Source organism: Molothrus aeneus, chromosome 6 (assembly GCF_037042795.1).
Source record: "Molothrus aeneus isolate 106 chromosome 6, BPBGC_Maene_1.0, whole genome shotgun sequence".
NCBI classification, from domain to species: Eukaryota; Metazoa; Chordata; class Aves; order Passeriformes; family Icteridae; genus Molothrus; species Molothrus aeneus.
This window is the reverse complement of record NC_089651.1, coordinates 9616441-9635447: the sequence shown is the minus strand read 5'-3', so window position 1 is coordinate 9635447 and position 19007 is coordinate 9616441. Positions and strand designations below refer to the sequence as shown.

The 19007-nt window shown below is 57.9% G+C and overlaps 4 protein-coding genes across 5 annotated transcripts; 1 reads left to right on the top strand and 3 right to left on the bottom strand.

Annotated features, from left to right (window-relative positions):
• The first annotated feature begins 436 nt into the window (after positions 1-436).
• PGGHG (protein-glucosylgalactosylhydroxylysine glucosidase) lies at positions 437-9320 on the top strand. The gene is made up of 13 exons (XM_066552445.1): positions 437-689; positions 1093-1303; positions 1833-2268; positions 2423-2542; positions 2854-2985; positions 3261-3372; positions 4162-4234; positions 4667-4803; positions 5038-5171; positions 5327-5422; positions 5545-5642; positions 8331-8542; positions 8629-9320. Exons 1-13 carry the CDS (start codon positions 437-439, stop codon positions 8691-8693), a joined length of 2079 nt encoding a protein of 692 aa, XP_066408542.1. The 3' UTR covers positions 8694-9320.
• A 1208-nt stretch (positions 9321-10528) lies between these two features.
• LOC136557996 (interferon-induced transmembrane protein 5-like) lies at positions 10529-11702 on the bottom strand. Its single transcript, XM_066552232.1, has 2 exons — positions 11541-11702; positions 10529-10747 (listed from the first exon to the last, which is right to left on the bottom strand). Exons 1-2 carry the CDS (start codon positions 11700-11702, stop codon positions 10529-10531), a joined length of 381 nt encoding a protein of 126 aa, XP_066408329.1.
• Positions 11703-13180: 1478 nt separating this feature from the next.
• LOC136558286 (dispanin subfamily A member 2b-like) lies at positions 13181-14113 on the bottom strand. Its single transcript, XM_066552625.1, has 2 exons — positions 13925-14113; positions 13181-13390 (listed from the first exon to the last, which is right to left on the bottom strand). Exons 1-2 carry the CDS (start codon positions 14111-14113, stop codon positions 13232-13234), a joined length of 348 nt encoding a protein of 115 aa, XP_066408722.1. The 3' UTR covers positions 13181-13231.
• Positions 14114-16704: 2591 nt separating this feature from the next.
• Positions 16705-18611, bottom strand: LOC136557941 (interferon-induced transmembrane protein 1-like). 2 transcript variants are annotated; one of them, XM_066552165.1, is made up of 3 exons: positions 18538-18611; positions 17652-17997; positions 16705-17242 (listed from the first exon to the last, which is right to left on the bottom strand). In XM_066552165.1, the coding sequence occupies exons 1-3, from the start codon at positions 18594-18596 to the stop codon at positions 17069-17071; spliced, it is 579 nt and encodes a 192-aa protein (XP_066408262.1). In that variant the 5' UTR covers positions 18597-18611; the 3' UTR covers positions 16705-17068. The 2 variants fall into 2 exon arrangements, with proteins under 2 accessions (XP_066408262.1, XP_066408263.1); XM_066552166.1 differs by lacking the exon at positions 18538-18611 and having other exon boundaries at positions 17652-17941.
• Positions 18612-19007: the final 396 nt, after the last annotated feature.

Below are 19007 nucleotides of genomic sequence, written 5' to 3'. Positions count from 1 at the left end.
TGCAGGAGTGAGGGGGAGCAGAGGGGTGCAGTGAGATACAGAGGGGGAAGTATCAGGAACCTTTCAAAGTGTCACGGAACAGCACTGGGAGGAAGAGGAGGCCAGATGGGGAAGGTGGCTCTGTGTCTTGGGAGAAACTGGTGCAACCCCATCCCAGCAGCAGAAGAGGAAGAGGGAGGAGGCTGAGAAGTGATGAAGCCTGTGAGCTTCATCCCTTCATCCATCAGGATTTGGGACAGCTGGAGATGGGATGAGGGAGCGGAGGGGATGCACCCCGGGGCTGGGAGGAAGCTTGGATGGGGGATAAACCGCTGGAGGTGACCGGAGGGGACACTAAAAGGAGCAGAGACCGCTGGTGGCAGGCGCGGGGGGGTGACAGGGAGCTGACTTTGTCCCCTCAGCCCTCGTCCCATCCCTGCGGCTCTGCAGGTGGGCGATGGCCGATGGCGAGGGCGACCCCGGCGTGTTCACGGCCACGGCCCTGCCCGGGGACCCGCGGCTGTTGCCCACGGTGACCAACGCCTTCCTGGGCACCCGCGTGTTCCGGGACATCCTGCACGCCGCCGGCGTGTACAGCGGCGCCGCGGGGGACACGCACCGCGCCGATGTCCCCAGCCCGCTGGGGCTGCGCATGGCAGCGCCCGGAGCCCGCAGCCCCGCCCAGAGCTTCGCCCTCAACACCTGGACAGGTGAGCAGGGAGCCGGCACCTCCCCCGGGGCTCTGCAGAGCTCCATTCTCTCTGCTTCTGCTGCCTCTTGTGCTCAGTCACATCTTCCTTCTCCCCGTTCTCCATTCGCCTCGGGGCGCTGCTCCTCTGAAACAAGCGGAAAATCCCCCTTTTGTGTGGGAATAAATGATTTTCAGGCTCTAACTCTATCCCTGCTGGGGCCAGGCTCGGCACACGCTCTTTAATCATGTTTGATGGCACAGACCATCCCTCAGCAGCTTGGCCAGGCTCGCTGTCAGCAGTGTTGTCCGGTCTGCAACTGGATCTGATCCCAGGGAAAAGCAATTCCTTGGCCAGTAGGAACCAGTAGATAGGGCACGATCCAAGTGTTTCCAAAGGCTGGTGGCTCTGGCTGTGCTTGCAGGGACCTTCAGCCACACGATTCAGTCCCCTGGCTACACAGCCACCCAGCAGCTGTATGCCCACCACTCCCTGGTGCACCTGATGGCCTCCAGTGTCACCATCCGGCGCTTGGATGGCTCCACACATCCTGTCACCGTCCAGCTCCAGAGCCTGTTCGTGCCACAGAGCCAGGACCTGCACCTGAGCTCAGGCCCAGACTTCCAGGGAGCGCAGTGAGTGTGGGGGATTGGGGTCCCTGCCCTGAGCCCACCTCCTGTGGGCTGTGGTGCAGTGCCCTGCTCTCCCCTGGGAATAAACTGCAGGTGTGGGGCTGGAATGGTGAGGGGATGTGGGGCTGGAATGGTGAGGCTGGAATGGTGAGGGGTGGGGGGCTGGAATGGTGGAGGGATATGGAGTTGGAATGGTGTGGGGCTGGAATGGTGAGGGATGTGGAGGCTTCTCACACCTGCTTCATCCTGGCAGGTATATTAAAAAAAAAAACAACCCTGAAATGAAGCATAGAAACATTTGTATTACTTGCAACTCCAGAGTTATCCCTCACTCTGATGTGTGAGGGCAGTGAAGGTGATGGAGGCTAGATGTGATTCCAAAGAAGGAAAACAGGAGATTTGTAGGATGTGACCTCTACAACAGGATTCTGGGACCAGACACCGTTTGTGATGGCTTCCCACTGCCAGAGGGTAGGGTTAGATGGGACATTGGGGAGAAACACCTTCCCCAACTGCTTCCTGTCTCCCACAGCTACATCTACGGGCAGACGCTGGTTCCGGAGGTGGAGGGGGGGCCCCGTCCCACTGTGCACATGCTGTGGACCCCCATCCCGCAGTCGCTGACGCTGGGCGAGGAGGAGCGGGAGCGGTGCTGGCAGTTCCTGACGGCGGTGGCCGGCAGCGAGGAGGAGGCGAAGCGCAGCTACAGCGCGGGGCTGTCCCTGGCGGCCGCGGGTTCCCTGCACCGCTCCCACGTCCGCGCCTGGGCCGCGCTGCGCCGGGGCTGCTCCGTGGAGCTGGACGGGCCCCTGGCCCTGCGCCAGGCGCTCCACGGCTGCCTCTACTACCTGCTGAGCGCTATCCCGCCCCGGGACAGCCCTGGAGTCCCCTTCCACGGCATCAGCCCCGGCGGCTTGTCCAACGGCACCCGCGGCGAGGACTACTGGGGACACGTCTTCTGGGACCAGGTGAGGGGGGCCGTGCTGACCTGGGGGCTTGGCACGGCGAGTGGGACGGAGGAGACTCCATCCTTCGATCGGGATGAGGATGTACTTGAAGGGTGGAGCTGGCGGGAGCATTCGGACGCTTCCCCCCGGCCAATCCCGCCGCGCGGCCCCGCAGGACACCTGGATGTTCCCGAATATCCTGCTGCTGCATCCCGGGGCTGCCCGCGCCATCCTGCAGTACCGCATCCGCACGCTGGAGGGCGCCAGGCGCAACGCGCGGGAGCAGGGCTACGAGGTGCGACAGGGACACGGGGAGGGGGTGGCACCTGCCCCTGTCCCCAGGGGACACCGGGCGGGGGTGGCACCAGCTCCTGTCCCCAGGGGACACCGGCCTTGGGTGGCATCAGCTCCTGTCCCCAGGGGACACCGGGCTGGGGTGGCACCTGCCCCTGTCCCCAGGGGACACCGGGCTGGGGTGGCACCTGCCCCTGTCCCCAGGACAATCTCGGGCTGGGGTGGCACCAGCTCCTGTCCCCAGGGCAGTCCCGGGCTGTTTCAGCGGGCGCAGCACAGAGCGATGTGCTCATGGATGCCTTCTGTCGGCAGGGCGCGAAGTTCCCGTGGGAGAGCGCAGCCACTGGCCGGGAGGTGTGTCCCGAGGAGATCTACGGAGCTCAGGAAATCCACATCACCGGGGATGTCCTGATGGCCTTCGAGCAGTATTACTGCACCACGCAGGTAAAGGGACGGTGCTCCATCTGATGTCCCGGCGGCAGGACACCTGGACACTGTCACTGTCCTTTTCCTGAGGAATTCTGCTCTCTCTGCTCCGCAGGCTCCCTCCTGCAGCCCCGCCTGCTCTGTCCTTGCTCCTGTGGGCGTCTCAGCATCCTGTTGGCTCAAACCAGGCCAGTCTTTCCTCCTGCTCCCTCCATCTCCTCAGAGCTTCTCTCCATCCTCCTGCTGGTTTTGGGTCTGGTGGGGTCTCCCTCATGCCCCTGTCTCTCCCCCAGGACCTGAAGCTGTTCCAGGAGGACGGGGGCTGGGAGCTGGTGGAAGCCGTGGCTCAGTACTGGTCCAGCAGGATGGTGTGGAGTGAGGAGGAGCAGCTCTACCACATCAGAGGTACCTCTGCCATGGGAAGGGGGTGGAAAGCAGAGGTTTGGAGCCACCTGCTCCAAGGGACGGCACTAAAATCAGTTTAAAGGACTAAAGACAATTTATTGTTTAAATAAGCATCATTCTCAGAGGCTGTGAGATTTTGAGACAGCAAGCAGTCAGCCATAGATCCAGACAGTCAAAAGTTCTTGTTACAAGACAATATATAACTTTACAAGACAATATATAACTTTACGAGATGATATATAACTTTCTTATCCAATGGACTGTTGCTACAGAGTTTGTTTTGCTTCTCTAGCCTGTCACCTTTACTTACTGTTACTGCAGTGTGGATACTTTTAACCAACAGGCTGTTATTACACGTACACACACCCCCCCTGTATTGTAACATCTAAACTGTTAGCTATTCTATATGGTTACACTCTTACCTTAAAACCCTTCACCATCTTATCAATAGTTTCTTACTTACATAAGGCTTATTCTTACTTATAACCATAGAAGCATAAGTTTATGATTTTTCTACTTAATGTCTGCATACTTTATTTTTACATCAATCCAAGCTCCTTCCAAGGCTGCAAATTAAACCTTCCTGAGTCTGTGGAAGTTTCTATCTTTCCATTTCCCATAGAGCACCGTGCGTGTTCTCCACTGAGCATCCCCTTGGGACTGTGTGGGATCCTGCCAGCAGGATCCAGACGGGCAGCAGGATCCCCTTCCCCACCTGTGTCCCCAAGGAGGGGCCCAGAGCAGCCCTGGGTGTGCTGGGGTGCCAAGTGTCCCCTCCTGTCCCTGCAGGTGTCATGCCCCCAGACGAGTACCACAGCCAGGTGGATAACTCTGCTTACACCAACGCTGTGGCCCGGTGCAGGTAATGTTTGGAATCTCACCTGGGAGCCTGGCCTGGCTCTCTGCTTCTCCACCTGGCACTCTGTAGGGATGGGAGCAGTGGGGCTCCTGAGGGGATCCTTCCTCTCCTCACACCCCTCTGCAGTCACAGGAAGAGTGGGAGCTCCCCCGGCTCCTCTGACCTGCTCTGTGCCCACGTGGGGCTGAGAGGGATCTCCATTCACAGCAGGGCTTCTCCCTGGGCATTCCATGGGGTGTCTGTGCTGTTGGCCAGCTGGAGACACCCACAGCCAGGGAAAGGAGCTCCTGGCTCCGTGATGGAAGCTGTTACTCAAGGCTCAATCTCTGCCCCTTGTTCTTCCACAGCAGCTTTTACTTGCAGCTCCTTCTGTCCTCTCTCTCCTCTCACCATCACCCATCCCTGACATAAAAACTTGCTCCTCCTTCTTTCCAGCTTAAATTTTGCCGCTGTCTTGGCTCGGGACCTGCTGCTCCCGGCGCCAGAGGAGTGGGAGGACCGTGCCAGGAAAATCAAAGTGCCCTTTGATGAGGAGAGGAAATATCACCCTGAGTACGATGGCTACAGCCCAGGTGAGCGGGCAGGCAGTGGCATCAGCCCATGGAGGTGGCTCAGCCCATGGATCACACTTTTAATTCTGGAAGGATCAGAATTCCATTGGGAACGGCAGAAGAGGAGTCCCTGCTGTTGCCGCAGTGCAACAAGCTGGGTTTGGGGTGATTTTCCTGCCTCACTGGATTGTTTTTTTATCAGTGGGCTCAAAAACTTAGGAAATTTGGGAAGTGTCTGAGCAGCCCTGTCCCCAGGTGAGCCGGTGAAGCAGGCAGATGTGGTCCTGCTGGGGTTCCCACTGATGCATCCCATGAGTGCCGAGGTGCGGAGGAACGACCTGGAGATGTACGAGCCCGTCACCGACCCGGCGGGGCCAGCCATGACCTGGGTGAGGAGAGGGCAGAGCCCAGCCTGGGACTCACCCCTGTGCTCCATCCAGGGCACAGTGCAGAGCTGGGATGTGCCCTGGAGCTGCTCACTCTGGATGGAGGGGTGGGGAGGTGGTGCTGCTCCACCGCGCTGTCACCGTTCCCTCTCCGGCAGAGCATGTTTGCCCTGGGCTGGCTGGAGCTGAAGGAGCTGCAGAGAGCCTGGAGCCAGCTGGAAAAGTGCTTCAGCAACATCACAGAGCCTTTCAAGGTGAGTGGAGGGGCTGCAGATCCCTCCTGCTCCCAGGCAGGTGGCAATGGGATTGAAACCCACAGAACTGCCTGGAGCATCCCAAATCCACTCCTGCATCATCTCTTTCTCCTGCTGGTCAGGTCTGGGTGGAGAACTCGGATGGGTCGGGAGCTGTGAACTTCCTCACAGGGATGGGTGGGTTCCTGCAGGTCATCCTCTTCGGCTTCACGGGGTTCAGGTGAGACCTGTTGTGTCACTTTTAATTCCCAAGCAAACACTTGTCCCTTAAAATGTCCCTGTTTGGCTGGAATGAAGCTGGGAACAGGTAAGAGGCTCGTGACGGGTCACATTTGGGAAGCAAAATTCCATTCCCTAAGCCTGTTCTCTTGTCTTGGTTTGGAAAGGCAGGTGCCTGCCAAGGAAGGCAGGAGCCTCCCCTGAAATGGAAAATGTAAACCCCCCCTCCAAATTGCTATAAATTTTAAATTAAGGGGCTCTCAGGCAAAAAATGTAGGAGCAGGAAATAACAGTTCTTTAATATGGAAGAAAATAAAAATATAAAGCCAACAATGCAGTAAACTAAAGCAACACTGACAGAGTCAGAACTCAACCTGACACCCTGTGGGTCAGGGTGTTGGCAGCAGTCCCCTTGGAATTGTGGCTCAGCCCTCCTGGAGTGTCAGGGGTGGTTCTGCTGGAGCAGGCATCCTGTAGAAGGGGTGTAGTCTTCCTCTGAAGATCCAGTGGAAGAAGAGGCAGCTGTTCCTCTGGGAAAATCCAATGGAGAAGCCTCGCTGGTGTTCCAGAATCTCCAGATTATATCAGGGTAGAAATGCTTGGCTCTCCCCTCTGGGCTCACATCTCACAATGGGATGCTGTAGTTCTTGTCAGCCATTCTTGTCAGCAGTGACATTCAATAGCTGTTATCAGCAGATGTCTCCTCGAACAGTTACGGAAGAGATAAGGAAAACTGCCCACTTAACAGAAGACTGCTGCCATACAGATGGTAAATGAAATACAATTTGCTTGACAATCCAGGACATCTCTGCTTCTGCAGCAGCATCCTCCTTTCCCCTTTGGATGTGGTGAGGAAACACCTCCTGCCGCCTCCCTGGAGTGAAGTGCTGAGCAGGCATCGCCTCAGCTTTAAAATATCCTGGGAAAATATGGAGCTGGAGCTGTTCATGTAATTTCAGAGCCGTGGTGGTTTCCACCCTGGAGCCGCCGTCTCTTCAGCCTATTCCTGGTTTAATTGAGGCTGGATCAAGCCTTTTGATTCCCAGTGAAGACTTCCAGCCCTAACTACGTGTTTTCACTCCATGTGTGTGGCCAGAGCTGCTGGGAAACCCGCCCCATGCCTTGGCAGAGCCGGGTGTGAGCTGCCCTATTCCCAGCTGGAAAAGCCACCCGTTCCCCATTCCCTGGTGGAGCTGGGTGTGAGCTGCCCTATTCCCAGCTGGAAATCTGGGCTTTGGCCAAGCTGGGAGGTCTCCAGGTGCCCAGTGTGTGCTGGGTCAGGCCCCTTGTGGCACAGGATCAAGCCACAGCTTTGTGGCTCTGGCCAAATTCCAGAGGTGGCGGTGACATTGTGCAACCACAGTCCTGCCTTTCCCTCCATAGGACATGGATCCTGCGCAGTGCTGGGGCTCCCCAGGCCCCCAAACCTCCCCTGAGCCCCCTCCAGCCCCTGAAGCCCTCTCAGCCTTCTGGAGCTGCTGGTGGAGAGCTCTGGTGTGCCAGGATTTGGGCCGGGGACAAGAGGGGCCGTTGTTTTTCCTCCCACACAGGCAGCTTGGCCTTGGCTCAGGGCTGGAGAGAGAGTTGGGATGTTTGTTCCATTGTTTCTGGGGAAGGAGCACTGCTGGGGATACAGAGCAGACAGGGTCAACTGATGAGGCAATTAAAAGATGGTTTATTTATTGCAAAATCAGTCTCATGGAAGGCTGAGACCTATATTCAGTGCCAGCATATCAGAAGCCGTTTTAACTTCAGTTACAATGTCTTTTGTATATTTCTTATCATATATTTCTTATCATATCTTATATATTCCTTAATCAGCTACTTCTACAAAGCTCACTAGGATGTTCATAACCCAATCATTAATTTGCTATCATCACTACAAATGACAGCAAATGATAGCAAACTGCTGGAAATCATTGCTACATTTCACAGGATTCTGATGCAATGTGCTTCTTTTTGTCCAGTCCAACTCTACAGACACTTACTGCTGGATCTTCTGCTTTTTGCCACCTCTATAACAAGTTATATGATAGACTTTAAAGTTTTCTACTCTCTTGCCTAACATATTTATTCACTTCCATGAGGCATATTTCTGCTTACTTAAAACATGTTTCTGCTGGAACTACAAATCTTAATTCTTACTTCGTGTCTGTTTCATTTTCTTTTCTAAAGCTTCAAGCCTGTTCTCCAAGGCCTTAGGTCAAGCACTGCATCCATCTCTGTCTCTGAGCCTTGGGAGCTCTCTGTGCCTGCATTTCCTGCTGAGGTCCCAGCCCTCCATCCCGTGGGAATGGGAGCTGAGGTGGTGTCTGAGGGTTCCTGCCTCTGGGAGCAGGAGCAGGGCATTCCCCAAGCTCTGCCAGCACAGCTGCTGCTGGAGCCAAGCTCTGAGATGGAACTGGGCTGAGTTTTTAAAATATGAAATCTGGAAAGCCCAGGCCCCGGCTGTGAAACTGGGATGGGACAGGGATGTCCTGGGAATCACAGCCCCAGCAGCTCCTCCCCAGGTGCTCCCTCAGTGTGTCTGGGGTTTGCCCAGAGATCCCTGGATGCACTGAGGACCCTTCCAGACCCCTCTGGTGTGCTTGAGGTGGTGATGCCTGGAGAGGTGGCTGCTCCCTGACCCCGAGCTGGGCTCCTCTGTGACTCCTTCTGTTCCCCCCCTGACGTGCTCCTGCCTTTCCAGGATCACGAGGTCCAGCCTCCTCTTTGATCCTGCCTTTCCCGATGGTATCACCAAGCTGAAACTCTCCAGCATCTCCTACTTGGGCAACAGACTGGAGGTGACCATCACCAGGGAGGAGATCAGGATGGAAGTGACTGAGGCCTCCTGGGACCCTCCAGCCTCTCCCCTGGAAGCTGTGCTGGAGTCAGGACAGCGCTTTCCCCTGGAGGAAGGTATGGCAGCACTGCCTGCATCTGCTCCCTGAAATAATTCGGGGAGAAACCATTCCCATACCTCACACAAAGCTTTTCTGTTGCAGGGCAGAGTGTCTCCTTCCCCACAGCGCCTGGATGGATCCAGAGGTCACCCAGCAGGACCCCCTAAACCCTGCCTGATCTGGGTGCTGCCCTCTGGAGCAGCAGATCTGGGATGTTGGTGCAGGGGGAAGGTAACAGTGGGTGGAAAGGGGGTGCCAGGCTGGGCCAGGAGCCCTTTGCCCCCCACCCAGGACTGTGTGTGCCACCTGTCCTTGTGGCCCCAGGGGGACAGGGGCTGGAGCTGTCCCCATGGCTGGAGCTGTCACCACGTCTGAGCCCCCTACTCCCCTCCACACATCTCTTACTCTGCTCAGGAGAGGAAACCAAGCCTGAAAATGTCCCTTTCAAACGTGTTTGCTGAACACCCACGAGTTGTTTATGCTCTCAACATGTTTGTGTTTGTAAGGAAGCCCATTCCTGACTCCAGGATCCTGACTCCAGCTCCTCCAGCATGTCCTGCCCTGCTCCTTGCCTTCCCCATGTGTTGCTCCGTGAGCTCAAAGGGCTGTGGAGGCTCAGCCAGTGCTGTCTCACCAGATGAACGATGTTTTGGCACTAAGTATTACTCCAAAATATGCAGCAGAAAGCCTTTTAACCCCGTGTGGGCAGCACACAGCTCCACTCCTGTTATTTGGTGTGTAACATCCCTCACATGCTTTTAAGCCCTTATCTACATTATTCCATCTCTTTTCAAGCACTTCTGGAGTTAAATCCTTTCTCCCTTGGCGTCTGAAGGGCTGCAGGAAGCCTGGACACCAGAGATCTGTAGCATTATCCTGTCCGATGGTGGCAAGGGCAGCCTGAGCTGCTCGGGGTGAGCAGAGAGCTGCTGTGGGTTTGCCCTGGGACACGGTTTTTGGTGTCCCAGGAACCCCAAGGAATTCCCGTGCCTGCACAGGGTGGGCTCGGTGCTCCCAGCCCCTGGCTCTGGGCTGCGCAGCCTCCTCCCCTCCCCGCCCTCCCTGTCCCCGTCCTGGGTGGGATTCGGGGAATGCCGGGGGCGTTCCCTGCCCCGAGGGTCTGTCCTGGCCAAGCCAACCCCAGGAATCTCGGCCCGGTTTATAAAAAGCCCCGCGGCTGCTCCGTGCCTCGAGGCATCTGGGAATGCTTAGGGCTGGAGCAGGGACTTTGCCGCTGCCCTGTAATTACTCGGGTCCTGCTCCAGCCTCATCAGAGCCGCCAGCCCCTAATTAGCGGCAGCTCTTGGCACGACAAAGGAACCGTGCTGTCCCCAGCCCTGTGCATTGCACCCGGATTGGGATTTGGATGGGGCTGGGATACAGCCCCGCTCTGAGCCAGGGCTAGCTGGCACTAAAGGGGGTTCAGCCTCAAAAAGGAGTCCTTTATCCCAAAATGAGCTGTCTCCAGCCCAGGCACGGAGAGCAGGGAGCACTGGAGGTGCTTCCCAACTCCCCCCTGTCCTGGCTGGGAGTGGCTGGGGGTGTCAGTGTTGCTGTAATGAGTTTGCAGAGGTCTCAGCTCCATTTGGGGTGGGGAGGGGACACCCTGTTTGCTTCATCCTGCCCCCACGAGGCCCAGGAGCATCTCTGCTTCCTCCCCTCCTCAGTCCTGGGGACAAAGGTGGCCCTGAAGGCTGTGGGAACAATTGTGTCTCCTGGCTGCCAGGAGCCCCATCAGAGCCAAAAATTCCAATTTATGTTTTCCCTTTGGCACCCCCCCTGCCCCTTCCCACACGCATAAACTCACGCTGTGTGAAGCATTTAATGATTTAAATAGCAACCACGGAGACTGGGGCTCCACACGGGATAACAGGAGGTAAAAAATCCCACAGGATAAACAAAAACAACGGGGCTTGGGGGGGTGGGGTGGCAGACAGGGGTGGTGGCCTTTTGGGGGGGCCACCAGCGATGCAGAGGAGGTGCCACCAGCCCTCCCCCCGGGTCACTGGTCCTCGTCGTCGCTGCCGCTGAACTGGTAGGTGAAGAAGCCCACGGACTCCTGGGCCAGCTTGGAGAGGTGGATGACCCCGGTGACAATGAGGGCCCCGAGCAGCAGGGGCAGCAGCACGCTGCCCGCCGTGGCCAGGGCGTTGTAGCACCGCGCCTTGGAGCTGAAGTGCTGAGCAGCTTCCACATCCCCGGACACTTTCCTGTCCCGAGCCTGCAGCAGCCGAGGAGAGAGCCTTCCCTCAGCCCTTTCCAAAGCCCCCTTCCCACAGACCTTCCCAAAGCCCCTTCCCTCAGCCCTTCCCTCAGCCCTTTCCAAAGCCCCTTCCCTAAGCCCCTTCCCAAAGCCCCTTCCCACAGCTCCCTCTTGCAGTTCTTTCCCACAGCTCTTCCTACAGCCCCTTCCTGCTCTAGGGCTTTGTTCCCCTTGCAACCCACCATCCATCCATCCATCCATCCATCCATCCATCCATCCATCCATCCATCCATCCATCCATCCATCCATCCATCCATCCCAGGCTCCCCTCCAGCCCTGCATCCTTTCCCACTTGTGTTTTCCTCCCTGCTTCATCCAGAGCCTCTCTGGCTCCAGCCTCTGCCTGTCCCCATTTTTCTGTCCAAGTCTAGTCCAGCTGGAGCTGGGATTTTCCCTCCTATTTTCCCTCCTACTTCCTCTGGAGCCTCTCTGACCCCGGTCCCTGCTTGTTCCCATTTTTCCACAGCTGGAGCTGCTCTTGTCGGGGGGGTGGTGGTGAAATCACGGCCCCATGGCGCTTTTTAGAATCAAGCAGCTGCTCCTCGGGTGCTGGGCAGGGGGCTGTGGTTATTCCCGCCTCCGGAGCCAGTGGCAGGAAAAGCAGGGAGGATTCACCAGCGGCAGGTGCCACCGCCTGTGGGGAGCGTTGGGATCCGCCCCAGCCCCTCCGGGAGTTTTCCCAAGCGCTCGCTGCCTCCTTGGGCATCCCTCCCATCCCTCCCCGAGCGCTCCGGTGCCGCCGGGGCCGTACCTTGACGGCGAAGGCGAGCGCCACGAAGCCCAGGCAGCAGAAGTTCATGTAGAGGGTGTTGAAGATGGCCCAGACCAGGTGGTCGCGGGGCGCTTGGGGGGCGGCGGGGGGCGGCCCCCGCTTGGGGGGCGGCCGCTCCTGCCGCGGGTCCGAGGTGTCCATGGGCACGGAGAGGGACCCCGCGGCTCCGGCGGCCCGCGTCCCTTTTATATCCCTGCTCCGCTAAATATAAACCTGGGAAATTACAGCCCTGAGGGATGTGGTTGTCCCGCAGGCCGGGCTGGGATGGCGAACCCACGGGCTTTTAATAGCCAGCCTTCCTCCCGGGATGAGGAGCGCGGGTGGCTCCGGCACCGCAGGAGGGGCGCTCCGAGGCGGAGCCCGGGAGCTGCGCGGCGCTGGCTGGCACAGGTACCTCCAAACCCCCCTGCCAGGTGAGCTGGGCAAGGCTGACCCCCCTGGGCAGCACTTTCGGGCTGTGGGATGGGTGAAATGGGAAGTTCGTATGGAAAGGTGGAAGAGCCGCACCCACGGGGCTCCCCGGCAGCGGGGGGGACACAGGGCCGCAGGGTGCAGCCAGGACACGCAGAGGGGCTTTAATTTCCTTTTCCTGCCATCTCCAATGTGGAAAACACTTTTACTCTCTTGTGAAAATTTAAAAAGTTTAATAAAGGATAGTAGGAGATAAGGAACAAAGAGTAAAGATTAGGGCTGGGTGTGTCTTGGTCCTCAGTTAAGAGCACACCGTTATCTCCGGAGACACTTCTTAAACACGTTTTTTCTAATATCAGCCTGTTGTATATTTATAGACTCTGATGTAAACTTTTTTCTTAAGCTAGTTTGCATATTTTAAGAATTGCTTAGTATGACTCTTTTTTGGTTTTACTTTTTCAGAGTGTGTGTATTTTTTGGTTGTGGTTTTAGCGGTTTTTTTTTTTAATTATTATTGTTAGTTTTGGTTTGGCCCACACTGTCTCTAGATGGTGAGGGTTGATAGTTGGTATATCTGTAAGCAGGTGTCTTTTTTATTTGTTTATTGGATGTTATCTCATCTAAGCAGGCATTTTAACAGAAGCATGCTTATCTTAGCTGTTTTACTACTATGTCCAAGCTTAATTAACAGCAGAAATAAAAACTATATCTTTGTAACAGAGTTATACGCTGCACGTATGAAATGTGTAGTGTATAACTTCGTTATAACACTACACATATAACATCTATTTTAATATTTGCGAAAAGCCAGTATTATAATATGTATCTATAACATCCCAGATGTTGAGAAGAAACTTCCCTGGGGTTTGGGCTGGAAGCGCCCTGCTCCGCGGCAGGATGGAGGCAGGGAGAGGAGCAGCAGGAGGAGGAGGAGGACGCCGCAAAGATGCCCGAGGACTCTCTGCGATGTCCCGCGGTGAAGGAGGTGACAGAGAGGGGACGAGCTCCCTCGGTGGCAGCGGTGACCGACAGGTGTGTCACGGGTGCCAGGAAGCGTGTGAGCAGAGCCAAGGGGGGGAGTGGAGGGCTGTCCCCTGTCCCCCACGCCCCAGCCTGGCCGCCCTGTCCCCTCCCCTCCCGCGGCCGTGCGGGGGCAGCGAGGACACCGGGGTCACTCCCTGCGCCTCCGCGCCCCAAGCGGGCACATTTTGGAGGCCGGAGGAGGGAGGGAGCACCCCGCGGGTGGGGCCGGGCGCTGGTCAGGTGTGCCTGAATCTGGACACGAAGGTGGCGGCGATGATGATGAAGATGACCCAGACGACGGCGACCGCCACGGAGCAGACGATGTTCACCACCCTGGCGCGGTGGCTGTGGCGCCGGGCACCCTCCAGGTCCCCCGACACCTTACAGTCACGGGCCTGGGGGGCAAGCGGGGGCTCGGGGCGTGTGCGACACCGACTGGGGGGCCAAGCCCCCCGGGGTGGCCGCGAGGTTGTGCGGGGACCCCAGGGACGCGTGTGTCACCCGGGGCACGGGGCGAGGCCAGCGGGCGCTGCCCCGCGGTGCCGGCACTCGGGGGGGACTTTGGGGGTCCCGGGGTGGGCATAGTGTGGCTTTGGGGGTCCCATGGGGGGCTGGCATCGGGGATGGGAGACCGGGCTGGGGGTCCGTGATGGGAGAGGGGTTTGGAGGGAGGTGGGCAGGGGGAGAGGAGCGGGGGGTGTCAGGGAGGGCTGGGGGATCCCCGGGTGAGGGGAAGGTCCGGGTCGGGCTGGGTCGGGGGGTCCGGAGGTGGGGAGGGAGCCGGGACACGCCGGGGGTCCCTTGTCGGGCTCGATCGGGCTCGGGAAGCCCCGGGAGGGGCTGGCTGGGGGTCAGTCTGGGTGGGGGTCCCGGGGCCGATCAGGGCTTGATCCGGGGCCTCTGGCGGGGGTCCCCGGCCCCTCCCTCACCTTGACGGAGTAGACGAGCGCGGGGAAGCCGCAGCAGCCCAGCCCGCCCAGCGCGGACCACAGCAGCACATTGAACACCGACCAGAGCACGTAGTCCCGGGGCTGCGGCTCGGAGCGGGGGCCGGGGGCGGCCGCCCCCCACCCAGAGGACTGCAGTGGGATGGACACGTCCGCCTGCCTGGGCTCCATGACCGGGAATGAACGCCTGGAACGGGAACCGAGCTCGCTCAGGGCGGGGGACCGGCCCCGCACCGCCCCGCAGAGGGAGGGGTGGCACGGCCCTGTGGGACCCTCATCCCACGCAGTCTGGGGGTGCAGGGCAGCTCTCAACCCGTGGGGGGCTTCAGGGGACTTGGGAGAGCCCTGAGGACTCCGAGGGGACTTGAGGGGAGGGTTGGGGATGTTTGAAATTATGCAAATTTTAATTTTTTAATGTGACATTAATCAGGAGTTTGTTCGCCTGTGCCAAGGGGGAGGGGAAATCAAGTTTTTCTTCGAAAGATTCTGTTCATCGGGAGAGGGCCGATGATCTGAACATGCACAGATTGGGAGTTGCCAAAAGAGCATTAGAGAACATTAGCGAATATTAGCGACCATTAGCGACCATTAACCAACATCGCCTCCCTTGTCTGGGAAATGAATCGTTGGGAGAACCGAAAAATGAGGTTCAAAGGTGAAGGGATCAAGAACCGAGAGGAGATCTAATACTAAGAATTGTAATTCTTAAGTGTAACTCTGAAGTGCAATTTAAGATCGCTGAAGGGGAATTTCTTTGGCTTTTTGTCCGTATGGACATGGGAAACACCATGTAAGGAACTATGTGTGGATGGGAATGGTTTCCGTGGCATGTCCGCGCCAGGACAAAGTAAAGCCTCATTCTCTGTCACTACAAACATCGTGCTGGAGGGTTTTTATTCTCCTCCCGAGTTTCGGTGGCAGGTGGGCTGCGGGGAGCTGTCCGTGGCAGCCTGGGGTGCACACAGACGGGAGAGAGGCTTTGCCTGTGGCTGTTTTGGGATGTGAAAGGGTCGATTTTTTCCATGTCGGCTTGTGTGGGGCTGCCCTTTAGATTTGTGCCGGAAACTGTTGATAAAAACCGGGAGAAGGAGGAAATGGGGATCTTGCAGCCATGGCCTTTGTTGGCCTGAGTTCCCATTGGCTGTGCTGATTTTGGGCAGGCCAAGCCTGGGGCCGGGCAGGCAGCAGATTCCTTTTGCAGCAAGGAGCCCGTGTTTTCCGGGAAAAAAGCAGAGCAGAAAATGATTCACCGGAGGCTCAGTGCCAGGGATCCTGCAACAAATATCCGCTGTGTTTGTGAGTGGGATTTCTGACATCTTACGAGTGGTGTCTTGGCAGGAGCCCCATGTTCGTGGGGAGAGGGAAAATCGCGCTTTTGTTCCCCTCCTTGTGGGGCCCCAGCGCCCAGGACCGGGCCCTGCCGAGGGCGAGGAGTGCAGAGGGGAAGGGGGAGCCAGGCCAGCTGCAGAGCCGAGGCTCTGCCACATGGGCTGGGGCCAGGGCTTCCCACGTCCCCTCCGGGGTCACTCCGGGCTCGCTGGGGTCGGGCGGGCAGTGACAGGGGCCGGGCAGGCAGTGACACGTGTGGCAGCTCCGAGGATCCCGCCCTGCCAGCCTGTGACAGGGACCCCAGGTGTTGGTGTGGCTCCCTCTGGCCGCAGTTCCCTCCCCTGCGGGATGAGGAGGGAATCCGGAGCACAAAGGCGAGGGAGCTGCCGGGCTGGGATGAGCTCGACAGTGAAAGTGGAGGATGCGCATGCCAGCCGGGTGAGACACGGAATTCATCCCCTGCTTCCTGCTGCGGGCAGATGGGCAGCTGTGCCCAGGCAAACCGGGCCCCAGGCACGTGGGATGGGGGCTGTGAGCATCCCACAGAGGATCCCAGCTCCCCTGGCTGCAGGGGGAGATGGGCAATCCAGCCCCGGTGGGGTGACTGGGGATGGAGGCACAGAACACACTGGCCCCTTCCCTCTGGGAGCCTCTCCAGCCCTGCTGACCCTGCTCAGTCCCATTCCAGCTCATCCTGCTCAAGCCCTTTGCACATCCTGCCCCCCCAAAGCCACCTTGTCCTCAGCTCTGCTTGCTGCCAGCCCGTCCTGAGGGCTGGAGAGGACGGGGGTGCTCCTGGTGACACCCAGCAGGGATCAGGTTCCACCCTCACCCTCGGTGTGACCCTTCCAAGAGCTTCACTGCCCGTGCGGATGCAGGATCCGGGTTCAGGGTGCCTGGGGTGTCCCCTGAGCAGAGTCTCCGTGATGGGGGACGGTTTCCACCTCCCTCGGGTGTCACTGACACATTTTATGAAAATCCTTTTGCTAGGATTTTTCTCCTGAGAAGCCTCAGAAAAGAAATGTAAACAATAATTATCTGCTGCTGTGGAATGTGGCAGGTGCATCTTTGATTGGTCTCACGTTTGATTGTTTTTACTTGATGACCAGTCACAGGTCTAGCTGTGTTGTGTCTCTGGTCAGTCACAAGATTTTGTTATCATTCCTTTCCTTGCTGGCCTTCTGATGTCTCCTTTCTCTTTTTGTATAGTTTTAGTATATAATTTTCTTTTAATATAATATTTATAATAAAATAATTAACCCAGCCTTCTGAAATATGGAGTCAAGATTCTCATCTCTCCCCTGGTCCTGGGGACCCTCAAACACCACCTCCCCCAGGCACATCCCACGGGCTGACCCTGTTTCTCATCCTGCCAAGCTGCTGTAGAACAAGCCCCAAACCACATCCTCAATGATACAAAACCAAGACACGGCAAAAGTGAAAGAAACTTTTATTTCAGGGGAGCAGGGTTTCTCTGAACTGGGCACTTCTCCTCAGAACTGTTTTTGGAGGCAGCTGGGGCTCCAAGCAGGCTGTGGCAGGGTTGGGGTGCTCAGCTGCTCTCTTGGGGAGCCGTGTCCATCCCCAGACGGCTCCAGCCAGGGCAGCCACCACAAAAGCTCCGAGTGGGGAGGGACGAGGGACAGGAGAGCAGCAGGCTCCGGGTGAGGCACGTGGATTGGTGGATTGTCGTGGATTGTCATGGATTGTCATGGATTGTGGCTCCAGCCCCGGGCTGGCGCCGGGGAGGGAAGCACAACCCGCGGGCAAGGAGGGCACTTAAGTGGGGCTGTAGCTCTACCCGTAGGATTGGCGGTGGCTGAAGACCCCGGCGATGGCCAGGGAGACGAAGACAATGACAATGATGACAATGAAGATGTTGATCACCAGGGCTGTGATGTTCAGGTACTTGGCCGTGGAGCCGTAGCTCAGGGCCCCGCTGTAGTCACCCAGCACTTTGCGGTCCCTGGACTGGGGGCAGGCAGAGGCAGAGTCAGGGGCGGTGGTGTTGGGGGTGTCCCGAGGCGCTCAGAGCTGTGAGAGAGGTCCTGGAAGCGCCAGACCGGGCTGCACCCTCCCCAAAACACCGGGGGTACCCTGAGGTGCCCACTGCCCTCCCTGCCCCAAAGCCCGGCCGTCTGCAGAGCTCCCAGCCGGGACTCCCTGGGGTCAGTGCTCCATGAAGAGGGGACTCTGTGGGGTCCCTGGGGCACCCTCTGGTCTGGGGTTTGTGGGGCCCACGGGTCACCCTGGGACCGGGAGCTCAGTGGGGTCCATGGGGCGTCCCGGGCTGGGGGCTCGGTGGGTGTCCCTGAGCTCCGGGACTCGGTGGGTGTCCCCGCGGCCGCCCCCACTCGCGGTGTCCCCCCGGGCTCCCCACCTTGACGGAGAAGACGAACGCCAGGAGGCCGAGGCAGCAGAAGTTCCCGTACAGGGTGGTGAACAGGGACCACACCAGGTGGTCCCGGGGCGGCGGCGGCTGCTGCGTCTCCTCCACCATCACCGTGGTGCTCCGGGGCATCTCCTCCATGCTCACCTCGGTCGGCAGCACCTCGTAGGGCGGAAGTGGCGACTGCATGGCTCGGGCCCGGGGACAGCTGTGGCGGCACCTGGTGAACGCGTGGTGCTCCGGGAGGTGGAGGCGCCGCGGGGCGGGCGCAGCGCCGGCGGTTTCGTTTCCTCGAGATTTCGGACGGAGCGGGAATAGACCGCCCCTCCGGACGCCCCTGTAAGGGCACAGGAGACTCCTCCTCGGCGCCGGGGAAACCCCGGGCCACCTTTCCTCGTTCCTTGCTTAATCCTTCTCTTTACTCATTTTCCTGCTTCTTTTGTTGCCCCTTTATTGCCGGCTTCCTTTCTTATCTCCGCCTTTACCTGTTCTTTGCCCACTTTTTGCTTCACCGTTTGCTTTCCCTTTTCTTTCTTTACCCCCTTGTCTCAGTGTCCCTTTCCTTGTCACCTTTTTTGCCCCCATCCTACCTTCATCCTTTATTCCATTCTTTCCCTTCTTTTTTTTTGCCACCTGTGTTGTCCCTTTCTTCCCTTTTCCCCTGTTTTGTCCCTTCTTTGCCTGCTTCTTTCCTCACCCTGTTCATTCCTTCACCTTTCTTTTTTTCCTCACTTTCCCCCCTTTCTTTGCCCCCTTCATTTCCCCTTTTTTCCCTTGGCCCCTTCATTATCCCCTTTTTATTTTCCCTTCTTTCCCACTCTTTCTCCGTCCCTAATCCCTGGGAAATCCCCAAATCCTGCTGGAGCCCCAAGCCCACCTCCATCTCCCACAAACACAGGCTTGAAGCCAGGGGGTGCCACTTTTTGGGGATGCCATTTGGGATCCCTGGAAAGCTCGGGCTGCACGCCCTTAAAGGAATCCCGCTCTCAGGCTTCGCGGTGTGCTTGGGCTGTGTTAATGCGCCGGAATCCGCAGGATACGTTGTCCTGGAAACTTTTCCTGGCAACTCCGGGAGTGTTTCCGATTAAATAAACCGAACGAGCATGGCCCCGCCCTGGAAATTGGGATTTGGTTTCTTGGAATCGCAGCCCAGGGCATTGGTGCCCTCTAGTTTCCCCAGTCGTGAGTGTGTTTCTTCCTTTAATGACCGATTTCTACCGTGCTTTCACCCCTAGCCTGAGCCGCAGCAGGGCGGGGACGCTGCCTCAACCTGTGGGAGTGCAGAGAAGGGAAAAAGTCCCGTTATTTTCCAGCCCTGAGCTGCAGGGGGGAGAACCAGCCCGCAGA

Excerpts from the sequence above, each read along its gene's own strand:
- PGGHG (XM_066552445.1), top strand. The coding sequence starts at position 437 with ATGGCCGATGGCGAGGGCGACCCCGGCGTGTTCACGGCCACGGCCCTG. Across the intron at positions 2,543-2,853 it reads CGCGGGAGCAGGGCTACGAG|GGCGCGAAGTTCCCGTGGGA; the intron begins GTGCGACAGGGA and ends TTCTGTCGGCAG. Across the intron at positions 3,373-4,161 it reads GCAGCTCTACCACATCAGAG|GTGTCATGCCCCCAGACGAG; the intron begins GTACCTCTGCCA and ends CTGTCCCTGCAG.
- LOC136557996 (XM_066552232.1), bottom strand. The coding sequence starts at position 11,702 with ATGGACACCTCGGACCCGCGGCAGGAGCGGCCGCCCCCCAAGCGGGGG. Across the intron at positions 10,748-11,540 it reads CGCTCGCCTTCGCCGTCAAG|GCTCGGGACAGGAAAGTGTC; the intron begins GTACGGCCCCGG and ends CGGCTGCTGCAG.
- LOC136558286 (XM_066552625.1), bottom strand. The coding sequence starts at position 14,113 with ATGGAGCCCAGGCAGGCGGACGTGTCCATCCCACTGCAGTCCTCTGGG. Across the intron at positions 13,391-13,924 it reads CGCTCGTCTACTCCGTCAAG|GCCCGTGACTGTAAGGTGTC; the intron begins GTGAGGGAGGGG and ends CTTGCCCCCCAG.
- LOC136557941 (XM_066552165.1), bottom strand. The coding sequence starts at position 18,596 with ATGGCATCCCCAAAAAGTGGCACCCCCTGGCTTCAAGCCTGTGTTTGT. Across the intron at positions 17,998-18,537 it reads TGTGTTTGTGGGAGATGGAG|GGGCGTCCGGAGGGGCGGTC; the intron begins GTGGGCTTGGGG and ends GTGCCCTTACAG. Across the intron at positions 17,243-17,651 it reads CGTTCGTCTTCTCCGTCAAG|TCCAGGGACCGCAAAGTGCT; the intron begins GTGGGGAGCCCG and ends GCCTGCCCCCAG.